The sequence below is a fragment of the Pristis pectinata genome, chromosome 8 (genome assembly GCF_009764475.1).
Source record: "Pristis pectinata isolate sPriPec2 chromosome 8, sPriPec2.1.pri, whole genome shotgun sequence".
Taxonomy (NCBI): Eukaryota; Metazoa; Chordata; class Chondrichthyes; order Rhinopristiformes; family Pristidae; genus Pristis; species Pristis pectinata.
The window spans coordinates 46,631,668-46,656,577 of NC_067412.1; the positions used below are offsets into that span (position 1 = coordinate 46,631,668).

Sequence of the window (24,910 nt, forward strand, 5' to 3'; positions counted from 1 at the left end):
GAAAGGGATAGTTGAGACAGAGGTAGGAAGGTTGTTTCCACTGGTAGGTGAGACAAGAACTAGGAGTCATAGCCTCAAGATTCAGGTGAATAGATTTAGGACAGAGATAAGGAGAAACTGCTTTTCCCAGAGAGTAGTGAATCTGTGGAATTCTCTGTCCAGGGAAGCAGTAGAGGCTACCTCATTAAATATATTTAAGACACAGTTAGATAGATTTTTGCATAGTAGGGAATTAAGGGTTATGGGGGAAAAGGCAGGTAGGTGGATCCGAGTCCACAGCCAGATCAGCTCTATGGGCCAGATGGCTGAACTCCTGCTCCTATTTCTTATGTTCTTATGCAAGTACAAGGCAGGAGACATCCGAAACAGACTGGAATTACTCTTGCTTTGCATCCGAAGTTCTTGCTTTCTTTTGTCTTCCCCCCTGTGGCTACACAGGAACACATATAACATAGTACAGAGTATTTGATATACAGAACCTTCAGGACAAAATTCAAGTTTTTTTTAAAACTTGTTCTTAGGAATTTGAAGAGGTTCTGATTAAATTCCAGCTGCTCTCAATTCAGATCACGAGCAGCTTAGTATTTCAGATAACATTTTTTAAACACCCAGTGATATGTGAAATTATGATTTAAAAATTAGTTGCATCTTTTGACCTCCACAAAATAACAGAACTCTCTTCCTCTTAATGCTAAAATTGCAAACTCCAGTAAGATGAAAATGGAGATGAAAATAGACCTTCTGATTCCTTTGGTCAGTTTGCAATTTTAGCAGCAAGAGGACGAGAGTTCTGTTGTTCTGTGGAGGTCAAAAGACGCAGCTAATCTTTAAATCATAATTTCACATATTGAATTAAAACGGATACAGAGGAAGTTATATAATAATGTAAAAGGCATACAATATTATAAGTAAAATGTTCATGATCCACATCCTAGAAGATTGTGTTTGAATGAGAAAAAATGGTCAAAGATGTAGGAAATTTAGAAATGAAACATCTAAATAACACAACATGAATACAATTTTATATTGAAAATGTGCAACATATCTCGATTACCAACTCCTGCCATCATGTGGAGAATATGTTTGAAAACCAACATTCTACAACTTCAGCAGGGAAATATATTGAGCATTTTCAGTCGCTGACATGCCATTCCTTTTATGCCAAGCACCTCAAGGTATATGCATATGGTAAAAATAACAATTTCATAAACTTCACTTCTTCAATACACTGTATTGATATAGAAAACTTAACTGAAAGTTTACTTTGCAAGCAAACTACTTAAGTTTATGTACTTTAAGTGATCAGGATGTCTGTTTAATACATGAAACAGCATATATGTATGTTTTGCTACATGAAATTTCAGTTACTTACTTAATAGAGAAAGATTCTCCAGTCATTTTGCCAGTTATAGGATCTAACAGAGAAAGCTTCAGACAGCACAATGTAGGTGGTCCAACTTCATACTTGATCCCAATGACCTTTACAATCTCTTGTTCCTATTTTTTAGTAAAATAATACAAAATTGTTTCATTATAAAATAGACAATATATATTTGTGAAAAACAGCAGTTCATAAGCTCCCATTTTCTTTTTACTACCACAGCATGGGCTATAGATCTTATTGACACGAAAAAACAATCTAGTTCTAAAAACAATTCTCTAACAGCAACATGATGGGCTAAAGCAAAATATTACAACTGCTACTATGGACTCCAATTAACCTATCAACCAGATGACTTTATCTGCAACTTACGCCTACGGCCTGACCCTATCAGGGATATTGTCTTTGTACTGATCAGTCCTACCCATCCTCCCTGTAGCTTAGTGTTAACCAACTTTCTCTTTGATGAAGAATCTTCAACCTGAAACATTAATCCTGTTTCTCTTTCCACATATGCAGCCAGATCTGCTGAGTGTTTCCAGCATGGTCTGTTTTTAGTCTGTATTGCTATGCAAAATTGCTCCTAGGTAGGTAAATGTAAGAATCTAGGGGGAGCTGATGGGAATGTGGGGAGGATAAAAATTGAATTAGTGCAAGTGGATGTTTGATGGTTGGCACATAATGGGCTGAAGGGCCTTGTTTCCATGCTGTACATCTCTAATGATTAAATTCAAATGGTGTATGATTTGTTCAAATGTACCTTTGAGTGGGATTTTAAATCCTCTGGGATATGATAACTGATTTGAAAAAAAATACAAGTTGATAAATACCAATGAATCCATCTGAAAGCTATACAGCTTCCTTCAGTGACCATCATACCATTAATAAGATGTAGCAATTAAAATTACAAACAGAACATGGAAATTTTATTTACAGAAAATATAAAGGGAATAATAGCTGTATAATTTGGCACGAGCTCTTTTATTAATAAATAATTTGTAATTGGGCGGGAAGGAAGACAATTGCCACGTTTATGGTAGTTATCCTTATAAGCCGCACTCACCCTGAGTTCTAATTTGATCCATGGTTGCTTCTGAAGGTTTACATTGTATATTTTTGCTTTCTTAACAGCTTTCACATACGCTTCATGTCCTTGACGAAAATATATAGCCTGGAAGGATACACAAAACTCTTAACTAAAATCATAAGGAATTAAAATTAGAAGATGATTTTCTGTTCAATGGACAATTCTCTTTCCACACTCATCCAGACCAAATGTCAGTTTAACTTTCAACACACAGAAAACAGTCTATTCCATTGGATCTTCTGAAAAGCTCATTTTCCTTTGTTCTGCTCTATTGGACCAACAGATCCAACGCCAGCAAGTTATTTTGACAATTAAGATACTTCATATTTACAGAACAGAAATGAGCCACTCAGCCCAAGAGGTCCACTCCGTTTCATCCAACTCTATCAAAAAAAAAATCCTTCTGTTCCTGTGGTGCACAACTAACACGATGGATCCATTAAATCTACCTGCACTTATCACAATTATCATTTTTGTCAACCTTACAGCCGGACAAGGTGATGACTCCAGTACTGTATGCAAGACTGTGGTGCACATTACATGGCCTGTCCTGAGGGCTCCACAGGGTCTAGATGTTATTCATTTTTGATTAGCCTATTCAACGACAAACCCTTTCTCCTCATGGAGGGTCATGCTTTTAAAAAAAAGTATAAAAGTTGCTGAGATCATTGGCAAGGTAGAAAAGAGCAACAGAGACAGATGAATGGAGCAGTGAGGGGACGAGGGGAAGCAACAACCATAGCATTTTTAACATGACCAACAACGCAAGTTTATGTACATTTAAATAAATGCACTTTGAGTCCTTATAGGAAGTGGTTTGAATTGTAAATTTGGCCCTGCCAGGAAGCAGTATTGTGCATCTCCATTATCTATTCCATTCTCTCTCTCTCACGTTTACCTAATTTCCCCATTTGCTTCACCTACTTCCTGTATAGCAAGTTCCACATTGTGGGAAACAAAACTTTCCAGAGTTCACATACAAAGCATGCATACAGGTCCAACAAGTGGAATGTTAACTTTTATTGCCAAAGGTAGAGAAGCCTTGCGACAATTGGAGTGTTAAGTACAGTTTCAGACTCCTGAGCTAAGGAGGGATATACTTGCTTTGGAGGCAGATCAGAGAAGGTTCACCAGTTTGATTCCCAAGATGAAGTGGTTGTCTAACAAGGAAAGGTTGAGTAGTCTGGGGTAGTCTGTTTAGAAGTACGAGAGATGATTTCATTGAAATGTTCAAGATTCTGAAGGCTTGACAGGGAAGACATGGCGAGGAAGTTTATCCTCATGCACTGCCCATTTAAAACAGAGATAAGCAGGAATTTCTTCGCTCCGTAGGTTGTGAACCTCGAGAGTGTTGAAGAGGCCACATCACTGAATATATTCAGAGCTGACTTTTGTAATGTGAGGGAATCAAAGATAAAGGGGAATGGGCAGGAAAGTAGAGCTGACCTCAAGATCAGATCAGCTATGATCTATTCAACGGTAGAGCCAACCCAAAGCTCTGTATGGCCTACTTCTGCTCCTATGCATTGTCCAAGTGTTGCCCAAATTCTTCACTGAATTATTGATCATCACCCAAATGAAAGAGCATCTGTTGGAGAGACAAACAGTTGACATCTGCCCTCTACGTTCCACTATTTTCCATTTTTTAAATTTCAAATTTCAAGCATCTTCCTAGCAAGGCTTTATTGAGAAATTCAACATAATGGATTTATTTTACTCACTTTTAAGGGGTTCAGCATTCACTTCCTATCATTAGAATTGAATAGCAAATCAAGTTGAGTTTGTATCATTAATTATATTTTTAGTGGATATTAATAATTTGTTAATGCAGATCTTCTTGATCTTCGTGAGGCTACATTTATAAGAAATCCAGCCGTAGCCTACACAAGGACTGGAGGGATGGGATTGTTTCTCTCCAAAGACCACTGAATCAGTATATTAATATTTAGGAAAACCTCATGTTAAATAATTCTGTATACTTGAAGCTATAGACCAAATGTTTTCTCAGGTCAATTTTCCTCTGGATAATGGAATAAATGGTTTCGTGGCTAAGTTTGCGGAAGACACCAAGATAGGGGGAGGAGTAGGGAGTATTGAAGAGATAGGAAGGTTGCAGAGGGACCTAGACAGTTTAGGAGAATGGGCAAGGAAATGGCAGATGAGATTCAATGTTGAGAAATGTGCAGTTGTACACTTTGGAAGCAGAAATAAGTGGGCAAATTATTATCTAGGAGGAGAGAAAATTCAAAGTACAGAAGTACAAAGGGACTTGGGGGTACTCGTGCAGGATACCTTAAAGGTTAACCACCAGGTCGGATTGGTGGTAAAGAAAGTGAATGCTATGTTGGCAATCATTTCGAGAAGTATAGTGTATAAAAGTAAGTAAGTGTTGATGAGGCTGTACGGGGCACTAGTGAGGCCTCATTTGGAGTATTGTGTGCAGTTTTGGGCCCCACATCTTAGGAAGGATAATCTGACGTTGGAGAGGGTTCAGAGGAGATTTACGAGGATGATTCCAGAAATGAAAGGGCTTACGTATGAGGAGCGTTTGTCGGCTCTTGGACTGTACTCACTAGAGTACACAAGAATGAGAGGGGACCTCATAGCGACATTTAAAATATTGATAGGAAAGGACAGAGTACATGTGGCTAGGCTGTTTCCCTTGGTGGGTGAGTCCAGGACCAGAGGGCACAATCTTAGAATTAGAGGGTACAGTTTCAAAACAGAGATGAGGAAAAATTTCTTTAGCCAGAGGGTGGTGAATTTGTGGAACTCCTTGCCACGTACAGCAGTGGAGGCCAGATCAGTGGGGGCGTTCAAGGAGGAGATAGATAGATATCTAAATAGTCAGGATATCAAGGGATATGGGGATAAGGCCGGAAATTGGGATTAGAATAGGTTTTTTTTCTTCCCCCATTCCCCATTTCTCATTTCTTTTTTCCCTTTCCTTGGAGCAGACTCGATGGGCCGAATGGCCTGCTTCTGCTCCCTTTGTCTTGTGATCTTCAACTACTTAGGAGCATGACATTTCACTATACAATATCAGACCCACTAACATTCTCAGGGTGTGGGACAAAAGACGTAAGCCTGACACAACCAAATCTGGATAACATGTCACATTTTAAGTATGCTCTGACCAGTGTCAACTCAAATTCTGATTTTTTGTTTGCTATCGTTGCTAAGATATCCATGTGACTGTAAATTTTATTAAATTGCTTTGCCACATTATTTTTTAATCTATGTACTTTTATCAAAGTATTGTCTATCTAGAACAAGAAAGAGAAAACAAGAGACATTTAAGTGATCTCATCACAGAATCAGAAATAGAAACAAAGATCTGTACAGCACAAGAAACTATTCTATGCCAACATGATGCCAATCTGGAACACAGAACTGTTCCAAGTATACTGCCAAATTTTAAATATTAATCCCATTCACCCATATTGGGCACATCTCTTTATGCCTTTCCTATCTACGTACCTGTTCAAGTACCCATAATTGTATATGCCCTCACCAGCTCATCTGTTAGCTCATTCCAGATATTGACTGCCCTGTGTGAAAAATTTGCCCCTCAGATCTGCTTCAAATTTCTCTCCACTCATCTTAAACCTGTGTCCTCTAGTTCTTGACTCCCCTACCCTAGGAAATAGATTGTGACCATCTATGCACCTCATAATTTCATAAACCTCTATAATGTCACCCCTCAGCCTTCTATATTCCAGTATGAATAAACGCAGCCTTTCTAATCTCTTATAACTACAGCCCTTCATTCCAGGTGAATCTCTTCTGCATTCTCTATTGTCATCATATCCTTCCTGTAGTGTGGCAACCAAAAGTGTACACAATACTCCAAGAGCAGTCTACTCTATGTTTAATGCAGCTGCAAATGACACCCCAACTCTTATGCTCAATGCTTCTGCCTATGAAGGCAAGCATTCTCTTTCAGTGCCTTTATCCAATCATATCACTCCTTTCAGGGGGCTATGGGCTTGCACTCCAAGGTCAATAATCCTCAGGTTCCTGTTGTCTACTTTATATGCCCTAAAAGAATTTGATCTCCCAAAGTGCATCACCTCACACCCATCTGAATCAAATTCCATCTACCACTGCTCCACCCAAATTTCCAGCACAATCAATGTCCTGCTGTGTTCTTAGACAACCTTTTTCGCTATCTATGATTCCACCAGTTTTTGTTACTAGTCATACTCCCTACATTCATATCCAAGTCATACAAACAACAAAGGTCCCAGCACTGATCCCTGCAGTACAGATTTCCTATCAGAAAAACACCCATCCACCACTATCCTCTGCCTCCCATCAAGACAATTTTGGATCCAGTTCGCAAACACATTTTGGATCCCATGAGCTTTAACCTTCTGAACCAGCCTACCCAGCAGGATCCTGTCAAAAGCCTTAATAAAGTCCACGTAAATCAAGTCTACTGCTCTGCCTTCATCAAAAAAAGATCGGATTTGAGAGACAATCCTCTGCACAAAACCACATTGACTCTTCAGAATCAATCCCTGCCTTTCCAAGTGAACATAAAATGTCCTGCAGAATCTTCTCCAAAAACTTTCCTATCATTGACACACAAGGCTCTCGGCCTGTGGTTTCCAGGCTTCTCCCTACCGCCCTTTTGATCAAGAAGGCAATGTTAGCTATCCTCCAGTTTTCTTGAACCTCACTCATGGCAAATGAAGATACAGAAATCTCCATCAGAGCCCCAGCAATTTCCTTCCTCGCTTCCCTATGATCCTGGGATAGATCTCATCAGGCCCTAAGAATTTAACCACCCTAATGTGCTCCAATATTTCTAGGACTTCCTCCTTCCTGATACAGACATGCTCTGGAATATCAGCATACCCCTCTCAACCTTTTCCCTGGTTAATACAAGATCACAAGACAAGGGAGCAGAAGTAGGCCATTCGGCCCATCGAGTCTGCTCCAAAGAAAAGGGGAAAAAGAAAAAAGAATGACAAATGGGGGGGAGAAGAGAGTCTGCTTCATGAGCAGAAAAAGAAACTATTCTAACCTCAATTTCCGGCCTTATTCCCATATCCCTTGATACCTTGACTAAATAGATATCTATCTATCTCCCCCTTAAACACCTCCAATGACCTGGCCTCCACTGCTGTACATGGCAAGGATTTCCATGAATTTTCTACCCTCTGGCTAAAGAAATTTCTCCTCATCTGTTTTAAACCTGTACCCTCTAATTCTAAGATTGTGCCCTCTGGTCCTGGACTCACCCACCAAAGGAAACAGCTTGGCCACATCTACTCTGTCCAGTCCTTTCAACATTTTAAATGTTTCTATGAGGTCCCCTCTCATTCTTCTGTACTCCAGTGAGTACAGTCCAAGAGCCGACAAACGCTCATCATATGTAATACCGCTGAGAAGTATTCATTTAGGATCTCACTCATATCGCCTGGCTCTGGGACCTATTCGTTCCTCAGCTACCCTCTTGCTTCTAATATACTTAGAAAAAAAGTTTTCGGATTCTCCTTAATTCTATTTGCCAAAGTCATTTCATGGCACCTTTTTACCTCCTCCTTTCTTTCCTCCTATTTCCCCTATAAACCTCATGACTCGTTCAAATGACAAATTTCCTAAACCTGACATACTCTTCCCTCCTTTTCCCTCGTCCCCCGTGGACCAAGGTTCCCTAAACTTACAAACTTTGTCTTTTGCTCTTACAGGGACATGCTAACTTTTAGCTCTCACTATCTCACTTTTAAATGCCACTCACTTATCAGACATTGATTCCCCTCCTCCAGCAGCTGCTCCCAATCTACCCCTCTCAGGTCCCATCTCATACTACTGAAAGCTGACTTCCCCACTTTAGGGCCCCAACTTAAAGACCAACTTTATCTGTTTCCATTGACTACCTTGAAGGCCTCTTTTGGGGCAGGTATGACCTGTATAAAAAGGACGGGTTGCACTTGAATCCCAGGGGGACCAATATCCTGGCAGGGAGGTTTGCTAAGGCTACTGGGGAGAATTTAATCTAGAATTGTTGGGGGGTGGGATCCAAACTGGAGAGACTGGGGAAGACGCGTTTGGCTCTCAAATAGAGAAAGCTTGTAGACAGCATGAGAGGGAGGATAGGCAAGTGATAGAGAAGGGACGTGCTCAGACCGACAGTTTGAGATGTGTCTATTTTAACGCAAGGAGTATTGTAAACAAGGCAGATGAGCTTAAAGCTTGGATAAATACTTGCAGCTATGATGTGTTGGCCATTACAGAGACTTGGATGGATCAAGGACAGGAACGGTTACTTCAAGTGCTGGGTTTTAGATGTTTCAGAAAGGACAGGGAGGGAGGCAAAAGAGGTGGGGGAATGGCACTGTTGATCAGAGATAGTGTCGCGGCTGCAGAAAAGGTGGACCTCATGGAGGGACTGTCTATGGAGTCTCTGTGGGTGGAGGTTAGGAACAGGAAGGGGTCAATAAATTTACTGGGTGTTTTTTATAGGCCGCCCAATAGTAACAGGGATATCGAGAAGCAGATAGGGAAACAGATCCTAGAAAGGTGCGAGAATAACAGAGTTGTTGTGATAGGAGATTTTAATTTCCCAAATATCGACTGGCATCTCCATACAGCAAGGGGTTTAGATGGGGTGGAGTTTGTTAAGTGTGTTCAGGAAGGATTCTTGACACAATAAGTAGATAAGCCGACAAGAGGAGAGGCTGTGCTTGATTTGGTACTGGGAAATGAAACTGGTCAGGTGTCAGATCTCTCAGTGGGAGAGCATTTTGGAGATAGTGATCATAATTCTCTCTTCTTTACAATAGCATTGGAGAGAGATAGGAACAGACAGACTAGAAAGGAGTTTAGTTGGAGTAAAGGGAATTATGAGGCTCTCAGGTAGGAAATTGGAAGCTTAAATTGGGAACAGATGTTCTCAGGGAAAAGTACAGAAGAAATGTGGCAAATATCCAGGGGCTGTTTGTGTGGAGTTCTGCATAGGCATGTTCCAATGAGACAGGGAAGTTACGATAGGATACAGGAACTGTGGTGTACAAAGGCTGTAATAAATCTAGCCAAAAGCAAAAGAAGAGCTTACAAAAGATACAGAGAGCTAGGTAATGTTAGAGATCCAAGGCTAAAAGGAAGGAGCTTAAGAAGGAAATTAGGAGAGCCAGAAGGGGACATGAGAACGCCTTGGCAGGCAGGATTAAGGGAAACCCCAAGGCATTCTTTGGGGTTTTCATGGGACCCTTACTCTTCGTGATTTTTATAAACGACCTGGATGAGGAGGTGGAGGGATGGATTAGTTAGTTTGCGGATGACACAAAGGTTGGAGGTGTTGTGGATAGTATGGAGGGCTGTCTAAGATTACAGCGGAACATAAGTAGGATGCAAAACTGGGCTGAGAAGTGGCAGATGGAGTTCAACCCAGATAAGTGTGAAGTGGTTCATTTTGGTAGGTCAAATATGATGGCAGAGCATAGTATTAATGGTAGGACTTTTGGCAGTGTGGAGGATCAGAGGGATCTTGGGGTCCGAGTCCATAGAACGCTTAAAGCAGCTGCACAGGTTGACTCTGTGGTTAAGAAGGCATATGATATATTGTCCTTCATCAATCATGGAATTGAATTTAGGAGCCAAGAGGTAATGTTGCAGCTACATAGGACCCCGGTCAGACTCCACTTGGAATACTGTGCTCAGTTCTGGTCGTCTCACTACAGGAAGGATGTGGAAGCCATAGACAGGGTGCAGAGGAGATTTACAAGGATGCTGCCTGGATTGGGGAGCATGCCTTCCATCAGGTTGAGGGAACTTGGCCTTTTCTCCTTGAAGCGACGGAGGATGAAGGGGGACCTGATAGAAGTGTATAAGATGAGAGGCATTGATTGTGGAGATAATCAGAGGCTTTTTCCCAGGGCTGAAATGGTTGCCACAAGAGGACATAGGTTTAAGGTGCTGGGGAGTAGGTATGGAGGAGTTGTCAGGGATAAATTTTTTTTACTCAGAGAGTGGTGAGTGCGTGGAATGGGCTGCCGGTAACGGTGGTGGAGGTGTATACGATAGGGTCTTTTAAGAGACTTTTGGATAGGTACATGGAGCTTAGAAAAATAGAGGGCTATGGGTAAGCCTAGTAATTTCTAAGGTAGGGATATGTTCAGCACAGCTTTGTGGGCCGAAGGGCCTGAATTGTGCTGCACGTTTTCTATGTTACCAAACTATAGTCACCATTTCCAAAGGGTTCCTCCACAGACATTTCAATCACTTGCCTTATCTCCAAAACATTGATACTCACAAATTTGAAACTTATCAACTTAATACTGCAAATAGCAATAATCATTAGCAAAACAAAAAGCAATTAACTGTTCCTCCAGCATCACAGTATTTTTCATCATAAATGAATAATCAATTAGTCTGCATCTGATGACTCTGATTGAAGGAAAAATATTGTTCAACTTAATACTGCAAATAGCAATAATCATTAGCAAAACAAAAAGCAATTAACTGTTCCTCCAGCATCACAGTATTTTTCATCATAAATGAATAATCAATTAGTCTGCATCTGATGACTCTGATTGAAGGAAAAATATTGTTCAGAGCTCAGAGAAATATCCCTTGGTTGCTTTACATATTTTTAGCTATGTTTAACCACCTGTGCCAACCCTGGGGCTTTGGTATGAAGGCTCAACTTAAGGGCATATGTGAAAGAACTGCAGTCCTTCAGTGCTCAAAGGTGTCACAACATTCTCCAGCTCCGAGGGGAGGATACTTTCAAGAATTTGTATTATAGGTTTAGAGGTCATGCCCAAAGGTTAAATCTGTTAGGCAAACTCTAAGCAAAGTCAACAGTACAGCTCAAGGTAATAGGCAAAAGGAAGACAACTAGATAACTGGAAAACAGAGATATTCCTTCAATCCAGCACTAAACGGCATTCAAAGTCTGAACTATGGACATGTCATTCAAGTACTGAAGTCAACTATGCAGCCAGCTGTATATATTGGACTGGTGCAGAAATCACAATTGCTCTTCTCTCCATGTGACATTGGCAGAGTATTTCACACAGAAATGTGTGAATGTGTCCGAACAAAACTGGTATGATGATTCTCTTTGATCTCAATTTTCCAAATTTATTTTAATCACCAATTACCAAAAGATATATGACCGCATTCTATATGCAGTGGTAAAGATATAACATTTTTAAAGCAAGGAATGAAGACTAGAAAGTGATTAAGATATGATTTTATAATAGATATATCTAATAATTTAATGCAGGAACAGCACATTGCAAGATAAATACAAAAGCTCAACTCCAACTCATAGACATGCTTTGCACATTTGAAAAGGACACAAACAATTACCTCATCGCCCATTTGTGGTACAAATGGTGACCTGCGTGGAACTGTATCTCTGATCCAAGCTGGAGGAATCCATTCTTCAGTGGGCACACCTTCCAATGCCAGGAGTTCACTGGGCCTCTAGAAAAGGAAAAAACTATGTGGAAGTTTACCTCTATTATGCAAGTGAAAAGTGAAACACTTGTGAAATAGGACTGGATGTGAAGGAATCAATGCTATACATAAAATGGAAGCAGGAAATGCAAGGTTCATTTAACAGTTCATCACATGCAAGTAAAAGGAAAATATACTTACTATTTATAAGCACACACCTTAATGTAAATCTGCTCATTCAATACAAAATATTGATAAGATTAACATGATAGAAGAGCAGCTTCAGCCTTGCAAGAGGTAAGAAGTGGTAATGTAAACTTCAAGCTAAAAATGTTAACTTAAAAGGAAAGCAAAGAAAGACTAATACTTGTAAGCCAGGTAGCTTTTGCCGAGTTGTAAAATCCACCCATATACACTAATAAATGAAAGTCTCATTTAGTTGTGTAAATATTTATATTTATGCTATTTACCAGCTTGAAATAAAATATTCTACCTCCGGCAACAGGGAAAAGATAAAGATACAGGTTAATATAATCTCTAAATAAATGCTTCAGAAGCTATATAAAGTCAAGAGGTAAAGTTATGAATCCATAGTTGCTCATGTTCAGTACATTAGACCAAATTTTTTTTAACAATAAGTTTAATGTATCATTTGGTTAAATAATAATTTCGCCCAAAGCTTCCTTATTAAAATTACTATTTTGCTGCCCTCCTGTTTTTTCATAGGTGTACTCCAATGGGACAAGGGATTTATGACTTCTTTGGCATTTTCAACTTGTGCATTTCATGCAGAATACATTAAATTGACAGCTTTCCGATGAAATACAGTATTCATGCTAATTCACTGCACCACAACAGAATGCACACCTTCATTTAAAGATCTGGGTCTCCATGTAGCAGGAGGATATATAGAAAAAAATAACCCTGCTCTAAACTCTACATACTGACAATTGATCCACTGAGCTGTCAAATCAAAAATAACACCTCAAGCAAAATATCAATTCTCTGGCATGACATTTACAACCATCTTAAAGATATTCAGCAATGATTATGTCAGACCTATTGAATACAAACTATTCAATTATAAACATTGTATCTGGAACTTTCCATTAACAATTTGATTTCAACCCAATATAATTTGCAAGTGGGTTAATCAACATTTCAAAATGTATGCTGAATCACAGGAGTTAACTGTTGTAGTCTGGAGTTTACTTTATATCAGTAATACAACATCAATACAAATATCCTTCAGAGTCAACCAGGTGAAAATCCCAAGAAAATTTACCTTTTGCTTGGACAGTTTGGATTTCTTACGTTTTACGGCCAATCTTTCACCCATCTTTTCATCTTCAGAGCTGCTACTGTTACGCCTTACTATTCGTCTTACCAGTCGCTTGGGTGGCTGCAAGTTAATGCCTGCATCTGCCGTCCAATCTGAGTACTCACTTGAGGAATCACTAAATTTTGAATGTTGAGAAAAGCAAAATAAGACTTTAAGACCAACTTTCACAAATTGGCTTCATTAATAGATTACGGAAAACTAAAATTAAAGCAAAATTTAGAAGCGCTGCAAACCTGAAACAAAACACAGAAACTGCTGGAACCACTCCACAATATACATGGAGAGAGAAAAATTGAGTCAAATAGAAGGTTAGGGCGAGTCCCACAAATCAGTCACCCAATCTTTGTTTGGTTTCTCCAGTGGAGGCCTCAGTAATGAATTCAAGATTTTCAAGTAACAGCCTTTCCCGTTTGTTTAATTGACCCTTCTCAGAACTGGAGAAATGAGAAATACATGCATTTTAGAGTTTTCTCCACTTCTCCCCACCCCAAACTTCAGGGTGGGGAGGAGTGGTGAAAACTAAGAAAATGTCTGTGATAGGATGAAGACCAAGTTTGTCCAGGTGGCATCATGGTACTCCAAATGCGACCTTACCAATGTCTTGTACAGCTATAAGTGACATCCCAGCTGCTGTACTCTACATTCTGACTGATGAAGGCAAGTGTGCCAAGCACCTTCTTCACCACCCTGACTACCTTTGTTGGCATTTGAGAGGGACTATGGATTTGCAGTCCTAGGTCTGTTCTATAACACTCCCTAGGGTCCTACCATTTATAGTGCAAGCCCTGCCCTGGTTTGGTTTATCTAAATGTCACACTTCACATTTCTCTGAATTAAACTCCATCTGCCATTCTTTGGCCCACAACCCCAGTTAATCAAGATCCCATTGTTTTAGAGAGGAAGAAAGAAAGAAATGAAACAACCTGCTAGAATTATAAGATGCAGAACACAAGTTTCTGGAAATATGAAGCAACATTAAACGCTGAAAATTCCAAGTGAATCAGGCAGCTCCCAAGGAGAGAGAAAAATTCAGTTAACATTACAGGTGGATGGTTCTACATCATAAATGGCCAGTTTTTAAACAAACAAGAAAGGCTAGTTGTCTGAAAATTTTGACTTCAATGTTGAGTCCTCTACATTGGAGAAACCAAAGATTGGGTGACTGTTTTGTGGAAGGTCTCTGTTAAGTCCTCAAGGGCAATTCTGAACTTCCAATTGCTCATCACATTACCCACCCCACCCTGACCTCCTTCAATATTGCCCAACACAAAGCTTGAAGAACAGCAACCACCTGGGAATGGAACTCAAAAATGAATTTGATGATTTCAGGTAACTAGTGTATTAGAAGTGGTGAGTTCAGATGTAGGGTTATCCACCTTTGTAGATGACTCTGGTTTTCTCTCTTCATAAGTACTGCTGATCTGTTCGGCATTTCCAGCATTCCCTTTTGTTTCCAATTTCCAGCAATTGCATCTTGCAGTTTCAACATGCTCTTTTGTTTCTTTCTTTCTCACTAACTGCCCTCATTCACCTATTAACTAGATGGCACTGTAAACAATTGTCTTATCTGGACATCCTTGGTCTCCACCCCATCACAGACATCCCATTCGGTCTCAATCATTTTTCCAGTTCTCGAAGGATGATTGACCTGAAATGTTGACTCATTCTCTCTCTACAGAATGCTGCCTGATCTGCTGAGTATTTATGCAGTTTACATTTTTATTAGTGGAAATATGAAATTGTTCTAACTTCCTGAAACAGCTCTTATAATTGTGGAAATCAGCACACCAGAAAAATGTTAAACATGCTATTTTCACACTCAGCAAAAGCCATTACAGAACAAGAAATAAAAACAGAAAATATTCAGCAGATCAAGTGGCACCAGTGGACAAAGAAGCAGAGTTAACATTTCTAGTCAATTCTCCTCCCTCAGAACAGAAGCAATGCTGCAGGCTGTGAACGCTACAACATTTCCCTCTAAACAGAACACAGGTTTATTGTCTCTGTCCTAGCAATGTACACTATCTAAAATATACGTTTTAAGAACCTCTGAACAAGCAACTTTGCAAGAAAAGTGGACACATTCTATTGAAGCTGACTCATCTATCATATCTTAATTGGATTTAACACTAATTTCCTGCAGCTATAATTGTTCTCTCTATATCTCCTAGGTACTTAAAACAATCTTAAGCAAGCTTCAGTAACGTAGCACGGTAGCGTAGCGGTTAGCGTGACGCTATTACAGCGCCAGCAATCGGGGTTCGATTCCCGTCGCTGTATGTTCTCCCATGTCTGCGTGGGTTTCCTCCGGGTGCTCCGGTTTCCTCCCATGTTCCAAAGACGTATGGGTAGGTTAATTTGGGTTTAAAAAAAATGGGCGGCGTGGACTCATTGGGCCGGAAGGGCCTGTTACCACGCTGTAAATAAAAAAAAATCAAAAACAAAAATCAAAAAAAATGCCATCAATTGGTAGCACACATTCTTTCAGGAATCCTTTTAAATGATAATTAAGTGGAATAGTTCACTTTACTGAACAAAGGAGGAAATGGCCTTTATTATGTACAGTTAGCTCTCCAATAACCAATAGCTGACTTACCTTCTGAGTGTTAACTGTGTGAGAAGAAAAGAACCCAAGCTTCAAGTCAGCACAAGCACAACTGGATCATCAACTCTCTTGGTTGCAATGAGTTGACTTTGGGCATGGGCAGCACCTGGGGATTCCTCAGGTGGCTGATGCTTTTGGTGGCCAGATCAGGATGAACCATCTGCCTGTGGCACTGCAATTTGTTTTCAGTCTCGAACTTCACATGGGACATTATGGAACATGTGAAATTCTTAAAGAAACCACTCATCTCATCAGACAATGCAAATAGAAGGTGGAGTGTCCTTGGCACCCCACCTACCACAGCCCCCCAGCCCAATAAGAAGTTATTGGATTTAGGTATGCTCCCAAAGGCTAAAACTTTATTTATACAGCACAGTAACAGGCCCTTCTGGCCCAACAAGGCCGCGTCGCCCAATTACACCCACGTTAACCTACTAACCCGTACGGAGAACCCAGAGGAAACCCACGCAGTCACAGGGAGAACGTATAAACTCCTTACAGAGAGCGGCAGGAATTGAACCCCAATCACTGGCACTGTAATTGCATTATGTTAACCACTGTTGAGAACATTGGGTACCATAGAGCATAGTAAACCATGGTGGGAAATCCAGGTGCTACCAATGACTCCTACTCCAATTCCTGGACATAACACTGCTCATAGGTGGGTAGCTAGGCTTTGAAAGTGTTGGCAGTTGTGCACCTGCTCAGGCTTGGCGGTTGCAATGGATGTAGGTGTAGCCCATGGACACTATTCATTTGGCTCCCTTCCATCATTCATATTTTTGCATTATCCACAGAGATGAAATGAGACTATAGTTTAAGTCTGGAACAACAGCAAGAATAGCAATATAGACAACTCAAGTGAACCCATGAACCATGCATTGAGCACTGGAAATAAACTAGACTGAACTCAGCTGTGACACCCTTCTTCACCAATGGTCATCAAAAATCACAAAAAAATGCACATGTCCATAGTAAGATTTACTTCACAACTCCCTCAAGCTTTTCCAGCAGTTAACACAGAGCAAGTCAGGGGTGTAATTGAATACTCCCCACTTGTCTGGAAAGGTACAACTCCAATAAAACAAAAGCAGCACAACACAAATCAACTTCCTTCATGATGAGCACTTCATTCACCACCAGGGCTGCAGTGCACATCACTGACAAAATGCATTGCAGCATCTCACCAGGTTTCTTCCACAACACCTCACAAACTTGTGTCCTATACACCAACTTCAAAGGCAAAAGCAGCACAGGAATGCCAGCACCTGCAAGCTTCTTTAAATGTGAAACACACCTTTCATAATCTCCAGGTCAAATTCTTGGGACTGTTTTTTTTTCCCCTCCACAGGACTTTCCTGAATTCTCAACTGACCACTTACAGCAGTCCAAGACTACCCTAGGATTGGGGAATCTGGAATAGGCATCAAATGACTGCCTTGCTACCAATACTCATGAGACAATTTAGGGAAGAATTAGTCACTTTAATTAAGTACAAAAGGATTAGAGCTCGTTGAACTCCCAAGCAGGATTCAGTACTTCTGAAGATTGGGAGAGCGACAAATGGGTGAGAGAATTGTGCTAAAGCTGCCTACCTGGAACTGCTTTCACTCTGCCACTCTTCTTCAGCCTCTTCAGATGTTCCATCACTTCCATCTATTGTCTCCATTTCCTGCTTGATACCAGAAGTGTAGTATTAAAAAGAGAGAATTTGTAGCTTGTCATCTCATCAGATGTTGCATCACTCTTCTGTAGAATTTAAGTGACAGGAAATGTAAATTCCCAAGATGAGATGTGTTCACGTCGCAAGTTTAATAATGCGGTAATGAAAACAACTTTGGAACAGGGTTATAAATGTTAATTGGATAAAGGACCACAATCCATTATTTCCTGAAAGTAGCAACACAAGCCAGTATGGTGGTGAAGGCATGCTTGCTTTCATTGGTCAGGATACAGAATAAGAGTTGGAATGTTGTGTTACAACTTTACAAAACACTGGTTAGGCTGTACTTGGAGTACTGTGTGCAGTTCTGGTTGTCATACTGTAGAAAGGATGTGATTGTGCTGGAGTGTGAAGAAGAGATTCATCAGGACGATAACTGGATTGGAGGACTTTAGTTACGGGGCGATTTAGTTATTGGATAGGTTGGGTTGTTTTCCCTGGAGCTAAGGAAACCGAAGGGTGACCTGATAGAAGTGTATAAGATTATAAGACGCATAGATAGGGTAAAACAGTCAAAGTCTTTTCCCGATGGTAGAGGTATCAGAAAGAGGCCATAGTTTTAAGGTGAAAAGAAGGAGTTTTAAAGGGGATCTAAGGGGTAAGGTTTTTACATAGAAAGTGAACGGAACACTATGCCAGAGGAGGTGGTGGTGAAACCTGATACAATCACTACATTTAAGAGACATTAAAACAGACACAAATAGGTAAGGCATAGAAAGATACTATCCTAATGAGGGCAAAAGGGATTAGTGTACATGGTTAAAAAGGTCAGTATGGACGTGGGCTGAAGGGCCCATTTCTGGATTGTATAGCTAAGGCAAATGATCAGAAGTGCTGTGGGATTGGGAAGTTCTGGGGGGGGGGGGGAGGAACATTGGGGAAGGTGGTGGTAATTGGGTGGTTGCTTACAGATGGAAACCCAGAAGTCCCATTCAGTCACAAAGCTTTCATGCTTGATGGCTTCACACTGGAAATCAGCTTGATTGTTGGACTTGGCCTCAGTCACAAGGGGGGGATCCATATTGGGTTATGGTTCAGTTAGATCAGTTGGATGGACTAACTGAATGCATCCAGATCCTACTGGCCCAAAAGCAGCTCTGCACAAAACTGTCCTCATGTCCCTTTAGCTTCCTGAAGCCAGGGAAGCCCAATTGACTAATGAAAAATTTGTAAAGCAAAGACAGCCAGTCTGCTTAAGATCCTTAAATTGTTAATTTGCCTCCTGGGAACTGGGTGGCTGCTCAGGTGCTCCCTCCATTAAACCTTGAAATGGATAGATGGGAGGCAGGTTTTGCATTCAAATTTTAACACCTGACCTGATCCATTGGGTGCTGAAATTTAGTTTCCTACTCCAAGGCAATTTAATTGTCACTCAGCAGGAGGATATTCAGAACATTACATAATAAGCTGTTGGTAAAGTTGAAGCCTACCGAAATGGCTTTAAAGGGACAGTGTCACCATTGACACAAACTGTCTGAAGAGTCAGAAAGTAAAGATGAATAGCTGTTTATCAGATCGGAAGGAATGTAAAGTTGTGCCCCTAACACCCATGCTTCTTTTTGATATGTATTTATAATTTAGTCTAGGCTCCAGGCCATAATTTTTACACTTTACAGATGGTTTAAAACTTGAAACATAATTAGCAGCGATGATGATATTTGCAAACTTCAGAAAGGCAGAATTGTGAAACAGTCAAGCCTAACGGATGAAATTTAATACAGTGATATGCAAAGTGATTCATTTTGAAGGATAAAAAACAGCAATACAAATTAAAATAAGCAATCTTAAAAAGAATGTTCAAAAGAGAGAACTGGGGGCATGCAAATACAAATTTTGAACATTGTAGGACAAATTGATAAGCTTGTTAAAAATAAAACATCTGCAGTCTGGGCTTTTGGTAATCGGAGCAGAGTACGAAAGCCGCATAGCAAGGTATTTATGCTATTGTTTTCATAAATCACTGTTGTGTCCAATTCTGGACAGGACTTAAGGAAGAAAGCAAAGGTTTTCAGTTATACAGAGCTGCAAAAGGAGTTGCTTGCTGAAAAGCAGTTTTAAAAGAAGAGCTAGGAGAAAATGTTTCCACTGCTAGTAAGAGAGGGTGGGGGAAATGAGGAAACACATACAGGATGTGCTGTTTGACAGAGTGAATCAATGGTAATAAGAGACTACTGGACAACTGAGAAATTTCTGCAGAGGGAAGTAAATCTTTGGAATTCTCTACCTCAGAAGCCTGTGTAAGCTCAGTCACTGAGTTCATTTAATCAGAGACCTAGGGATTTCTGGATATTAAAAGGGATGTGGGAAAAGTGCAGGGAAATGGACTGAAGTAGACCTTGATGAATGTTGGAACATGCTTTAAGTTCCAGCTCCTATTCCTAATTCTTATTTTCTCATAAATGTGAAAAAAGGGTTTTGATGGGCGATGAGGAAAAAAGCACTGTAATGGGACTAATTAGTTTGGTCTTTCAAAAAGCTGGTAACTAATGCAAGGGGCTATGTGGTTTCCCCCGTGCCGTAAAATTTAATGATTCTATAAATATTTGCCACAGGATTCATAATAGCCCAGTTTGAATTCAAAGTTACTAACCTCTGAAGAATTATTAGGTTCTTCCACGTGACGAACACTGCGAGTACGACGTTCCACAGTTGAACGCGTTTGATAAAAATGTTGATTTCGGCGTTGAATCCGCCTCCCTGAATGTGGAAAATAATCCTGACCGTCGCTCTACAACATAAGGAGCAAGGCTCACATTGTAACATTATTTCAACCTGGCCCCACTATCCAAGGTCACCTTGAAAAATTATTTTCTAGTTATTATCACAAGTTGTTGTTAATTGCTGAGTAGTATTACTGCTCTGGCTTATGCAAAATTGATGCTGTGCAAATTCCAGGAAAGTTGAAAGACTGTAGGAAAAGGGTCAATAATGATAGCTGAACAGCAGACATGACAGGGATTCACAAGATATTTAGATTACTAATTTTTTTTTTAAATATACATTTAGAAAATGATATGCTATTCGTAATTCCTCAAAACCAAATCCCTCATCAACAGAGGTGCACCATTGACCAAAATTATATCTGGGCTTTCCAATTAAATGTCATCAGCACATCAGTAAATTAGGATACTCTGTGGCAAGCAACTTACTCCAATTCCTGGGTGAATGCATGTCCAACAACACAAGTCTCATAACTATCCAAAACCATATGGTCTACCCAAGTGGCTCTGCAATCTGCACCTAAACTCCAAATGAGTCTGCATTGTTTTGGAGTTCAGGGTGATAAATATCATTGGCACACAAGATTACATAAAATTCCAAAGCATTTTTATAAGTTAATTAAGGGCATAAGGGCAACCAGGGAAAGAATAGGGCTAATTGGGGATCAATGCAGGGATCTGTACATGCAGCCAGAGAACATACATGGAAATTGTAGCTGAAGAATTCAGAGAGGGGGAAGATGACATTAACAAGTTATCATTAAGTGGACTTAAAAGTGGATAAATCCACTAGGCTTCTTGAGATGTATTCCAGGCTGCTCTGGGAGGCAAGGGAGAAGATTGCTGAAGCCCTGACAGAGATCATTAAACCTACACTGGCCACAGGTGAGGTGCCAGATAACTGAAGAACAGGAAATGTGGTACCTTTATTCAAGGAGGACAACAGGGATAAGCCATACAATTACAGGCCCATTTACCTACAGCAGTGGTAGGGAAATTATTGGAAAAAATCTCAGGGACAGTTAGAGTGCATTACTGAGGGCAGTATGATGTACATACATGGACTTCAATAAGGCCTTTGACAAGGTATCACATGGATCACTGGTCCAAAAGATTAAAGCCCAGAGGATCCAGGACAAGTTGGCAAAATTGTCATAAGAGGCTGAGGGTGATGGTGGAGGGCTATTTTTGAGATTGGAAGCCTGTGACCAGTGATGTACCAAGGATCAGTGCTGACACCCTTGCTGTTTGTAACATATACTGTATTAATAATATGGAAGCAAATGCAGAAGGTAAAATAAGTTTGCAGATGATACAAAATTGGTGGTGGTATTGGAGAGGGTAGTTTTAGGCAACAGGATAATATTGATGAGTTAATAAGACTGACAGAACAATAACACTTAGACATACACAATGAATGGGAGAATCCTGGAGCATTCAGGTACAGAGGCTCCTTGGTACACAAGGACAAGGATCCCCAAAAGCTGCAGCACAGGTAGATGAACTGGTCAAGACAGCATATGGGATACTTGTCTTCATTAGCCAAATCATAAAATACAAGTACATGGAGGTTATGGTGCAACTTTTATAAAACATTAAAAGGCCACAGCTGGAGTACACACTATAGGAAGGACATAATTGCACTGAGTGCATGCAAAGGAGATTTACCAGGCAGTTGCCTGGGAATGCAGTATTGTAGTTATGATCAGAGGGTAGATTATGCCAGCTTTATTTTCCATGGAGCAGAGAAAGTTGAGGGGGACCTAACTGAGGTATGCAAAGGTATGAAAGGCATAAAAAAGAGGTAGTAGGAATCACAAGACATTGTATACTTGCATTAAAAACACTAGGGAGAGGGTAGGACTACTCAAGGATAACGGAGGGAATTTATACTTGAAATCAGATGTGGTGAGGTACTAAATAGAACACAGAACAGTACAGCCTGGGAAAAGGACCTTCAGCCCACGATGTCTGTGCTGACCATTATGCCAACCTAAATATACCTTTATGCAACCACATACAAATTCTACATATAGAAGAGTAATTAAAAGTTTCTGTAACATTGAGTACTTTTTTCTGCATGACTCACTTGCAATCCAAAGTCCTGAGTCAACACTAGAGCCTCACAATTCGGATCCTTTTTTTTCTTTCCTAATTCAAGCAAATACAAAAATGAAAGGCTCCACAAATCAAAAACCTATGGACCCTAAATATATTTTGCTCCCCTGAGGAGGTTACAAATATTTGTGGGCCTTGCAATAATTTCTTCTCTTCAAGTTCTGACCCAACCAACACCGTTCCTCCACAAGTCTGCCCCAAATGCCACCTAGCATGTGGTTTTCAGCCCATGCTCATCCTCTGGCCTGTTCTTATACTTTAATCTGCACATCACAGCATGTCCCTTTATTTTCTGCCTCCAATTTATACACTTATCAGCATCTGGTTTAACATAGTAGGCCACATAGTGGGCAGGCACAGTAGTGTAGCGGTTAGCGTAACACTATTGCAGCACCAGCGACCCAGGTTCAATTCCAGCCAGTCTGTAAGGAGTTTGTACGTTCTCCCCGTGACTGTGTGGATTCCCTCCGGGTGCTCCGATTTCCTCCCACATTCCAAAGACTTACAGGTTAGGAAGTTGTGGGCATGCTATGTTGGTGCCAGAAGCGTGGCGACACTTGCGGGCTGCCCCCAGAACACTATGCAAAAGATGCACTTCACTTCGTGTTTCAGGTACATGTGACTAATAAGGATACCTTATCTTATATTTGTAGTTCTCAGTGTGTCACATGGCTGCATCCACACAACAAAAAAAACAGAGCACAGCCAGTTGGTGATGCTATCTCAATTCCAGAGACCCAGGTTTGATTCTGACCTTAAGCAAAATTGGGGAAAGTATTAGGTAGGTGCTGGGGAGAGTCTATTGTGAGCAAATGTTACTGGGCAAGTTCATATCTGCCAATTGGTGCCATTTAAACGCCAACTGATCAGAATTCAGGACCAACATATTCCCGTAGGGAAGAAAGACAAGGACGGCAAGGTTTGGGATCCTTGGATGATGAGAGATGTGGCAAATTTAGTCAAAAAGTAAAAGGAAATGTATGCAATATTTAGGAAGCTGAAATCAGACAGGGCTCTTGAGGAATATAAAGGAAGTAGGAAAGAACTTAACCAGGGAATCAAGAGGGCTGAAAGGGGGGCATGAAATGTCCTTAGTGACCAGGATCAAGGAAAATCCCAAGGCATTTTGCACATATATGAAAAACAAGAGGGTAACTAAGGAGAGGATAGAATCACTCGAGGACAAATCAGGGAATTTATGTCTGGAGTCAAAGGAAGTGGCCCAAGCATTAAACAGGTACTTTGCATTGGTATTCACCAAGGAGAAAATGGAGGATAGAGAAATCAGGGAGGGGTATGCTGATATTCTAGGGCATGCTAGATAGACAAATAAAATATGCAGGGAATGGAGGAATATGGAACATGTACAGGCAGAAGAGATTTAGTTTAAATTAGCATCTTGCTTGGCATAGAAATCATGGGCCGAAGGGCCTGTTCATGTTCTAGGTGTTGACTGTGTGGATATGCACATTCTCCTTGGGACTACTTGGGTTTCCCCAGGTTTCCTCACACATGCCAAAGCTGCGCTAGTTGGCAAGTTAATTGGCTCCTGTAAGTTGCCCTTTAGCATAGGTGGGTGGATGGGAGGGGAGGGGCTGGGGGTAGTGATGGGGATGCAAGAGGGAAAAAAAAAGATATGGTTGGGGTAATTGGCTACTTGTGATTGGTACAGACAGTGGGCTGAAGGAGCTATTTCATGCTGTATGACTCCTTGATGCCACACAACTCTAGCAATGTGCTGATTGGACAACAAAAGACCAGTGAGCTGAGAGTACACAACAATTGATCTAAATAAAGAGCTTCTATTTTTCCCCATTTATTCAGTATCTACATGCAAAAGAATCTTTTAACCACATGAAGAACTTGATGTCATACTGGAAATATTTAAATCATGTGGATTTCCTCATTCCCACTCTGTGACTTGCCCCTTTGTAAAATGTCACCTTGTCCTTCCATCAGTTTTTTTTGTTCTTGACATAAACTTCACAAAAGCACAAGGATGCATTTACTTTTTAGCTATAAGGAAGTTGGATAAAATTATTAAGAGTGGCTACAATTTTTTAAGATTTTTAGTGTGTTTCCACATTTGAATATTACAGCCATGTTATTATGCATTTAATATTTACTTGTTTCTAATTTTTTTTTACTTTCACTGATCAAGCCTTGCACAGGCTACCTATTCCATTGCTGAGGGCAACCCTTTTGTTCAACTTGAGCTGATGTGAGCCCCTAATTAAATACATAAATATCCTGACCCAGGGATTTTTCCAAGTTTATGAATTAATCAGAGACACTCCACAGGATGTACAAACAGTTACTGGAGAAACTGAGTCAGACAGCATCTGTGGAGGGAAATGGAGCGTTGATGTTTCAAGTCAAGACCCTATATCTTGTCTGAAAGATAGTAGATATAAAAAGGTGAAGGGAAGGGATGGAGCAAGAGGAGGATCCAGGTGAGGAGGGGTGATAAGCAGATGAAGGAGGGAAGAGTGGAAATAATGACAGAGGCTGGGAGGT

At 40.4% G+C, this 24,910-nt stretch overlaps 1 protein-coding gene across 5 annotated transcripts in view; it reads right to left on the minus strand.

Moving 5' to 3' along the window:
- brwd3 (bromodomain and WD repeat domain containing 3) overlaps positions 1-24,910 on the minus strand; it is a 134,454-nt gene that overhangs the window by 51,118 nt on the left and 58,426 nt on the right. For 3 of the 5 annotated variants that reach the window (XM_052021145.1, XM_052021146.1, XM_052021143.1), the window contains exons 21-26: positions 20,146-20,283; positions 17,428-17,507; positions 13,171-13,342; positions 11,796-11,912; positions 2,445-2,552; positions 1,373-1,497 (exon numbers count right to left, since the gene is read on the minus strand). In XM_052021145.1, the coding sequence (XP_051877105.1) occupies positions 1,373-1,497; positions 2,445-2,552; positions 11,796-11,912; positions 13,171-13,342; positions 17,428-17,507; positions 20,146-20,283 (740 nt within the window). Of the gene's footprint in view, positions 1-1,372; positions 1,498-2,444; positions 2,553-11,795; positions 11,913-13,170; positions 13,343-17,427; positions 17,508-20,145; positions 20,284-22,364; positions 22,427-24,910 lie in introns of those variants that run through there. The other 2 variants (XM_052021144.1, XM_052021147.1) reach the window with 2 other exon arrangements.